Source organism: Salarias fasciatus, chromosome 10 (genome assembly GCF_902148845.1).
Source record: "Salarias fasciatus chromosome 10, fSalaFa1.1, whole genome shotgun sequence".
NCBI lineage: Eukaryota > Metazoa > Chordata > Actinopteri > Blenniiformes > Blenniidae > Salarias > Salarias fasciatus.
Window position 1 is genome coordinate 12,507,966 of NC_043754.1, and position 9,342 is coordinate 12,517,307.

Genomic DNA, 9,342 nt, shown 5'->3' on the forward strand with positions numbered 1-9,342 from the left:
TAATAAAGAAAAACTTTTGAAACCGACAGTATTCTCAGTAGTGATGATTCTACACACAATCATGGAAACAGAAAAGTCAACGGCGGGATTAACTGCTTTCACAACGTGCCATTTTGTAAAAACAAAACATTGCTTTGCATCTTGAAATCCTCTTGGAAATATGAATTTGACTTTTAATTTGAAATCCCGGGCTTCCGGCGGAGCTTCCGATACGCTTTTATTTTGAATGTGCGTTTCCGTTGGACTGCAGTATTTAAACCGGGCGAGGGAGCGGAGGAGGGCTGTCCGCTGCGAGTAGACTGGCGCGTGACGACGCGCAGAGGGACGCACAGAGAAGCGCAGAGACGCGCAGAGGGACGCAGATCGCCGCGCATCGCAAGCTGCACCCTGAACCTGGTAAGCAGGCTGAGGATCCCCGCTGTGTGTCACTGCTGTTCCTACACCTCACCACACTCCTCCTGCACTGATCATACAGGTTCTGTGACATTTTCACACCGCCGGTGTGTTTTCCAGGTGTGTTCTTGCTGCAGACGCGTGACTTGTGTGAAGTTCCCGCTTCAGCTCACACCTCCTCCCTCTGAACTCATGTTATCATTTCATGAATGATTTATGTGCAAAGGGGGCATTTTCAAATCCGGAGAGGAAACTACTGTGGGCGTTGTCTGTCTGTATGTCTCTGCAAGTGTGTGTGTGTGAGTGTGTGTGTGTGAGAGAGAGAGAGTACAGTTACATGCTGACTTGGGCTTCTTCTGAAATCTGTTTCCATTTAGGAAGTTCACTTTTTTCACCCACTGATGGAACCACTGAGGCTAAAAAATGCTTCAGAGAGGTCAATTAAAATTCCTGTACTACTATTTTTCATTGTCCTGTGTGTGTGTGTGTGTGTGTGTGTGTGTGTGTGTGTGTGTGTGTGTGTGTGTGAGTGATGCACATGTGTTTTGCTCTTCACCCTCTACCACTTATGTCTAAACTGAGTTTTAATGTGTGCAAACCGCCTCAAAAGTTGTGTGTTTTGAGAGGAACTGAGTGTGTGAAACCGTATCCTTAGTGATGCTGCAGGTGGGAATCTGCTGTCATGAAATGTTCCAGATGTGACGCCAAACATACAGTAACACACAGACGCCATGTACAACCAAGTCTGACCTTCTGCTGCCTACAACACACACCCACACACACACACACACACACACACACACACACACACACACACACACACACTCACAGGAGGGGGCCGCAGGGACTTCTGAGCTTTGGATTTGAAGCATGTTAAAGAAATTACCATGAGCTCAGTCCTATAAAATCCATCACAGCCTCGTAAAACTTGATGCCGCTGGTCTGACTTCTCGTCACGCCAGCTCCCTGTTGTTTCTCCTATTGTGATTTTAATAAAACGCAACGCAAATAGGATCCTGACACCGTCTTTTCTTCTGTTTTTTTTATTGATCCCCCTTGGAAAAGTCCATTTTTAGTGGAGGGTTTTACAGAGTTCCTTCCATTTGAGGATGGCGAGGACGTGAAGGTGTGATGGAGCTGTGTGTGTTTTGAGCTGCAGTCATTAAAAAGAACCAGTTGTGATGTGCTGACATGATTCAAAGGCTGTGAAGTGGTTTGCATGCGCGCCTCACAGTGTGGAAGTGAGTGTGTTTTCTGTGTGTGTGTTTCCTGTGTTGAACTGAGTTATTGGGTATTAATGACCGACAATTTATGGTTCCATTTGCAAGAGAAGACACTGTTCAGACTGACAAGTCAGAGGATATTTTGTCATTCTGTATTTTGAATAAACTAGGAGCAAAGTGGCAAAGCATGAGGTTTAAAGCAGACGTGCAGGGTTGCACAAGTTAGACTTCTCCAGATGTACGGCGCTGTAACAATTCAATCACATTTCCAGTTATTGATAAGTCACTGTTGTTGGTTTGGGGAAGAAAATATAAATGAAATGAGGGAGCGACCAAATATGGTTATAAATGGTTATAGATATGGGTTCACAGTTGATAACAATTTGATTGATCCTCATATTTTCTACTAATTTACTACACACCTTTGTTTCCCTCCTGGTCTACTTTGAGTACTTGAGCTGAAATTTTTATTTGTTTTTGATCGGAGACACACTTTAAGACACTTTTAAAGGGGACGTATAATGCTATTTTTCAGTCACGTCATTTTAGTCTCAGAAGCCCAAAAACATAGTATTTGTTTGTTCGCCCCAAATTCATCCTTAGTTCGGAGTTTCAGCGGTCTTAAAAGTGAAATATCCAAAAATCAACGTTTTCTTTGCAAATTTTACGATTTAATTGAATTGAATTCAAGACTCTTGCAGGCCATTTTTGGCCCGTGGGCCTTATGTTTCACACTCTTTCTACCACTACTAACAAAACACAGATCATTCAACACATACAATCATAATTTATCTGAGTTTCAGAGATTTCCATTGTATGGAAACAATTCATGTCATTTTCAGATAATTTTATGGAAGAAAACCGCAGCTGTGAATGTTTATGTTAATGAAAAAGTCGCTCCTGTTTCTGTAAAAGTCTAAATACAGCGTTCTGCGTCTCGCAGCTGGCAGAGTGTGTAAGTGTGAGTAAAATCAATGGAAAGTCTGAAGAAAGGCGAAGGGAAGCAGAACAAATGTTGTGGAACATCAGAGAAAAGCCACAGTGAGGTCATGTTGCTTCATCCGTCCTCTTATAAAATCCACGTCAGGAGTTTGCGGCGTGTTGCACTCCTTCATAAAATACCTTCTAATGTTCCTCTGATGCGGCGTGGAGCTAAATGAAGCGCTGTTTGTTCTCCTGAAGGGAAACTGTCGGTTTGGGTCTGGAGGAACGGTTTAGAATCTGGCTTTGCGAGGGATTTCGGCGGCTGGAGATTTATGAGTGGGAACTGGAACGCTCTGGAAACAAGTTGAGGTAATTTTTGACATAAATTTCACCAAAGCCTTGAACCCTCGCTGCTCCTCCCAACAGGACGGCGGTAATGTTGCAGAGCGGAGGGTCGCCCAGTCGGAAAACGGCGACGTGTTGAGCGTTGGCGGCGGCCTCGCTCTGACACAGGCCTCCTCTGCGGACGTACGGACGAGCTTCTGCTGAAGCCATCATGCGCGTCCTGCTGCAGCGAGCGCGGCTGTTTGGACACGGCCCGGGCCTGATGGCTCGGCTTTATTCCACCCTGAGGAATGTGGGTCGCCGTCGCCAGATAAAATAAGTATTCGATGTTTCGGCGCGGAGTAGAAAATGTTCAGCTTCTCGGCCTCGAACCGGGATGTGTGTTTATTTTTCAGACGGCGTGATTGGATCTCAGAAGCAAGATCAAACATCCAGAGCAGTGTAGCTCAAAACAACTCACGAGTTCAGTCTGTCACAATAATACTGATTGATACTTTTGTAAAATAGACTGAATGTCTGTGTGAAGAATCATTTTCTACGTGATGAGGATGCAAATGGGTCCAAGATGAGCACGTTGCAAAGCATCTGCTCCACATGTGCCATTTCTGACATGCAATGAAAGAAACGCTAATCCGTGTGGTTTGGGGTTCGTTCTTCCAAATAGCAGTGTTCTTTCTCTTCTCCTGGACAGACGGACGTGGTTTTAAAGGGTTAAAGTGGTTCGGTCAGACCAGCCGGCGGCGCTGAGGCCACACCTGCACCACATGCCGGGTGACGCCGGTCCAGACGGCTTCACGCCGGCGTGAGGCTGCATTAATAGCATCGGCTCCGTGATTGTACCGCATTAAACAATTCACTCTAAGTGTGTGTGTGTGTGTGTGTGTGTGTGTGTGTGTGTGTGTGTGTGTGTGTGTGTGTGTGTGTGTGTGTGTGTGTGTGTGTGCGCAGCTGGTTCGTGCCAGCTCCACTCTTCCTGTTACTCAGTTTTCCACTACATTCTTCAGTGATAAGCTCATGCCAGGACGCAGACACACACACACACACACACACACACACACACACACACACATTCACACACTCACAGAGAGTCTGTCCCTTCTTGTTTGGTCTGCTCAGTTTTTCTTCTCTCTCTGCTTTATCCTGCAGTCCATCATCGTGATTAAACGGTGTGTTTCTTGTCGCTCAGACGGCGGGCCGTCGCCTCGTGGTCGGGCTTCCCTCATGCAGCAGACCTCCGACCGCCGTGTGGCGGAAATGGCCTCCAGTTGTGAGTGTTGAGTCAGGTGGCTGAAGAGAAAAGACGGAAGACGTCAAGGATTTAAAACTAATTCACCTTAAATACACACACGATTATCGCCCGTAGGATTAACCCAGAGTCTGGAGTCCAGGACGACGTTTTCTTATTGTTAATAAAGGATGAAAAGGTCAAAAGAGTCGATCCTGATGAACTGAGTTTCTCTGCACTCGTCTTGTTACTGCTCTTAAATCGGCCTCGTTGTGAGTACAGTAATGTGTTCGAGTCCGTCCCACGCTGTGCTGCATTTACCTAACACGCAACATTTTCCAAGAATGTGCAATTGACTGTTTTTTTTTTTTGGGAGCCGATTTAAATGAAAACACAATAACGGCAGTTTTTACAGCGTCTCAGCCTGACGTCAACCTAAAGCCTCACCCATAAAAATCCGTGTTTAGCCTGTTCAGACAAAGTAAAGTGACTTTATGCACTCAGCTCCCACAGGGGGAGGAATGGCTGCAGGACGAGGCTTCATTTCAGTTCGTGATCAAACAACAAAGTTTTCTTTTTTTCTCTCAAATGAAAAGAAAATGCTGTAGAGCCTTGCCGTGCCTGAGCCAGGCTGTTTATTGCAGAAAAACATGCAGAAACAAAGTCTGCTGAGCCGCCTGACGTCAGCGAGGTCCCATTTATTTGACTCCAACCTGTGTGGATACTGGCTTGCTTCCTGTCCGCCATTGTTTGGCTTTCATCAGATAAAATGTTCAGGACGACGTCTGCCAAGCTTTATTATGGCCGGTATTGCAGCAGAACTGGACTTTGTGTGGTCACGTGAAGAACTTAAGTTTTTCTAAGCGTCTTTATACATCGAGAGCAGGAAATCACCTTTACCGGCCTCTGTCGGGTAGAGTTTGATGCTTTTTCTGTCCTCTAATTAGCAACAAATTCAAAATACTGTTATTAACTATGTGACAACAGCAGAACTTGAAGTCTTAAAATGCTCATAAGACACTTTAGTATGATGCACGCCTTTCTACAGACATGCTACCTGGATTTATTGGAGATTTAGGATTGGTAATAGGTGTAACAGTGTGTGTGTAAGCGTGTTAGCTCTGATGACACCTGTCTAATCCTCATTTCAGCATCCTTGAGCTGCTGGAGAGTTTGGATTTATCTGACGCTGAAAGTGGAAGATCTTAGAAAATATCAAGCCAAGTATAATCTGCATTTTAGCATAACAAATAATTGAATCAGTGAACTCACAACTTTCACTGCCGGGTCGTAATCGGAGGGAAATTCAAGTGTTTGTCAAAACAGTCCAGACCTGTGGTAACGTCACCAAAACCAGAAACTTCCTCCTGAATCTGTGCCGACATGCCGCTCCGTCCAGGAGGCCAGTGCTGTAGTTTGTGGTTTCCTAGGGAGTGGTCGGTGCACAGAGTAGTGTGTGTGTGCGCGTGTGTGTGTGTGTGTGTGTGTGTGTGTGTGTGTGTGTGTGTGTGTGTTGTCATAGAGTTGTCAGCTCTCCAGATCTCACCACATTCATCATACCATGCATTCCTTCATATGTTCACATCTCTATGCAGACACACACACACACACACACACACACACGTAAAATCCAGCTGGCAGTTTTGGAGAATTCCTGGTGGTCAGGCAGCATGAACCTGATGTGGGAAATATGAGTGAACACGCTGCACTCATGTCTTCCTCTCATATTGTGTATTATTTACCATCTGAAATCCTTCCCCTGTAATCAGGCCCCTGTGATCACAGTGTACCGAGTTCAGATCTATGTTTAGGACGTTTATTTGTGTTGTGTTCTTTTGGGAGGAAAGTGGTTTTTGGACTGTGAGAAATCACATCAACCAACTTGCATTCAAAAGCACCAACAGCTGACCAGAGGAAGCCGACACTTTCACCGAAAACCAGCGAGTTGGTAAAAAGCAGAAGATGACTTCTGATACTGATTCCTTCGTGACATTAGCAGAGGTGAATGCTCCTGGTAGTAAAGGAAGTGAAGAGGGGATGAAGATCTCACTGATGTTGCTGGTGCCAACATCAGTTTTGTGCTTCACTGGCATCCGGTGGGAAGGGGCCGGCTCGGGGTGGATCTGATCACACTTCCACATGCGAGCCGCCCGGAGGATCCTGCTGCTGCTGCTGCTGCTGCCGCTGCTGCTGCTGCTGCTGCTGCTGCACTTTGCACCAGTTGCAAACGAGACGAGGCCGTCTGACTGGTTTCCTCCTCGGGGAGGGCTGCACTAATCAAAAGCAGAGGGAAATAAAGAAAAAAAAAAAGCCAGCAGCTGCAATCTGCAGATCTTCCACACACCGGGATGATCTGAGAAACCCTTTTCCCTGAAGATACCATCAGCTGTGTGAGCTGCTGTGTCAGGAGGAGATAAGGCGTGTGAGCGGAGCGATGAATGAGAGAAACCTGAACACAAAGACGCCCTGATACTTCAACACAGAGCAAACACTCCGCTTTGAAACCTTTCCCCCTCACATCAGTCACAAAGTGTGTCAATAGCATCCCTCTGTGGCAGATCCAGGTACTCCTCTCCAAATGAAACACTGGCAATCCATACTGGGAGTGTCAAACATAAGGCCCGTGGGTTAAAACTGGTCCACGGGAGGCTCTGGTCCGGCCTGCCAAACCACCAAGCTACTTGGAATTAAAAAAAACATATTGCGTCATTAAGGCACCATTTTACCTCAAAATGAAATTAGACAGTATGTGGCCCCTGATGAGAGAATGTTTGACACCCTGATCTCTGGGAAAAAAACACTTTTTTTTTATTCACCAGGTTTTCGTGTTTCTCTTCTTGCAGGTTTGACTGAACGTCAACGCAACGATGGCGGACAGCTCGCACTGTTTCTACTGCCGTGACGACCTCGCCGGGAAGAGATTCGTCCGCAGCGAGGGGAGACCGGTCTGCGTCCGCTGCCACACCAAGTTCTGCGCCAACTCCTGCGCCGAATGCCGTCGACCCATCTCGGTGGAGACCAAGGTTTGCCGAGGGGCTGCGCGTCCGGGGCGGGGAATCCTAGCTCGGGTTTTTGTCTTTGAGCCAGTCTCTCGCTCTTCCCCCATCAGGAGCTGAGCCACCGGGGCCGGCACTGGCACGAGGAGTGTTTCCGCTGCGTCAAGTGCTACAAGCCTCTGGCCAAGGAGCCCTTCAACATGAAGGACGACCGCATCATGTGCGGAAAGTGCTGCTCCAGAGAGGACGCCCCGCGCTGCCACGGCTGCTACAAACCCATCCTGGCAGGTAGTCGCCCGGCATCCCGCTCCTTCTGATCAGGGCCGATGTCTTCCTGGCTGAATAGTGTTTCTCTTGGTGCGCTGCAGGCACGGAGAGTGTGGAGTACAAAGGCAACTCGTGGCACGACGAATGCTTCACTTGCTACAACTGTAAACGTCCGATCGGCTCGCAGAGTTTCCTCTCTAAAGGAAGCGACACCTACTGCAGCCCGTGTTACGACAAGAAATTTGCCAAACACTGTGTCGGCTGCAAAAAGGTAACTTTCCTCTGAGAGGTGATCTTTCTCGGCAGTTTGTAGGAAAGAGTCCCTTGACTGGTGCCGTTCTCTGTCTGCCTGCAGCCTATAACCTCTGGAGGGGTGAACTACCAGGACCAGCCGTGGCACGGACACTGTTTTGTGTGCAGCTGCTGCTCCAAACCACTGGCGGGCTTCAGCTTCACCAAACACCAGGACCAGGTCTTCTGCGTCGACTGCTACAAGACGTCGGTGGCGAAGAAATGCAGCGGCTGCCACCACCCCATCACAGGTGACCTCTGCGTTCACAGGACCGACCTCTGTTTTAAAGACACAGGATGTTCGTAGCTGTTGGTGCCTGTTTGAAGCGCTCATGCAGGTGCAGAGGCTTTAAAGCTTTGGCTCCAAAGCTTGGAACTACTTTGAAGATATAATGCCATCTAGTGGTGGAGATGAGGATTGTAACTGTGTCAGTTTTGCCTCAATCTCTAATCCACCTATGAGTGTTTTTTTTAACTCATAGTTCCCATAATAACTTGGTGATACAGTGTCTTGACCTGTTTCGTGATATAGATATGAAGGACTCACATTAAACTGAGTAAAACTGAAGGCGTGACGCTCTCCTCTCCTGGCAGGTTTCGGTAAAGGCGTGAACGTGGTGAACTATGAGGGCAGCTCCTGGCACGAATACTGCTTCAACTGCAAGCAGTGCTCCGTCAGCTTGTCCAACAAGCGCTTCGTGGCCAAAGGGAAAGACGTCCTGTGCAGTGACTGCGGCGACAAGGAGTGACAAAGCAGGCGTACTCCCATCGCCGTTTTTAACATTTGTTTTCATTGCATTGATTGCATCGTCTCCATATCAGTATACTGTTTATGTCTTTCAAATATTGGGAGGTTGCATAATAATCTGATGGAAGTATCAGTGTACTTTTTTGTTGTTGACACCCCTGATTTACATGATATGTTAGAACTGTTTATGAGGGGGCTGCGCTGCACGTTCCTTCCAGGTACCCGTGGCATTTCAGAAACATGCTTTTGAGATGAACTGGTGATTGAATATCAGTGTTTGTGATTGACTGGACCGATGAGATGCTTTAAATGGAATTCACAAACAACCTGAACTGAAAAAAACCCCAAAACTCTGCCCTCTTGGGAGAGATTTGTGCAGCCTTTTACATGCATGTTTTTACAAACTTCACCTCCGTTCACGACATCCTTGCTTCTCATTAGTGATGTCTTCTCATATCCTCTTTGTTATTTCTACATTTTGGTGAAACTGACTGAATCTTCCTGCAACCATCTTTGGCACTCTTTAGACTAATGAGTGGGTTACATCAAACATGTCTAACAGCAGTGTCTTTTATTCATTGCACATTGCAATCTCAAAAAAAAAAAACAGATTATTTGAAACGGTTTTCTGAGTTTAAAATCCACAGTTTACAGTGGATTACTGTTGTAAAAAAACTGCCTTCATGAGTGCCTTCAACATTTCCTTCTTGTCTTTCTACATTGAAATGTCTTCCTGGGACCAAATAGTCAAAACTATATTTGCATTTTTACCGTGCCAAAGGATTGCTCAGCTTAATGTGTGAGTGAATTGCAAAATGCACTTTTTTTTTAAATATATGTAACTGCTTTTACTCCAAAGAAGGAGATGAATGAATATATGCAATCTGCTCGCCTTGATTTGTGGCTGCAATTAAATAAACCTGTTTTGAA

The 9,342-nt window shown here is 46.4% G+C and overlaps 1 protein-coding gene across 1 annotated transcript; it reads left to right on the forward strand.

Moving 5' to 3' along the window:
• The first annotated feature begins 262 nt into the window (after positions 1–262).
• LOC115396013 (four and a half LIM domains protein 1-like) lies at positions 263–9,342 on the forward strand. The gene is made up of 6 exons (XM_030101747.1): positions 263–396; positions 6,954–7,133; positions 7,220–7,394; positions 7,475–7,644; positions 7,729–7,915; positions 8,259–9,342. Exons 2-6 carry the CDS (start codon positions 6,978–6,980, stop codon positions 8,411–8,413), a joined length of 843 nt encoding a protein of 280 aa, XP_029957607.1. The 5' UTR covers positions 263–396; positions 6,954–6,977; the 3' UTR covers positions 8,414–9,342.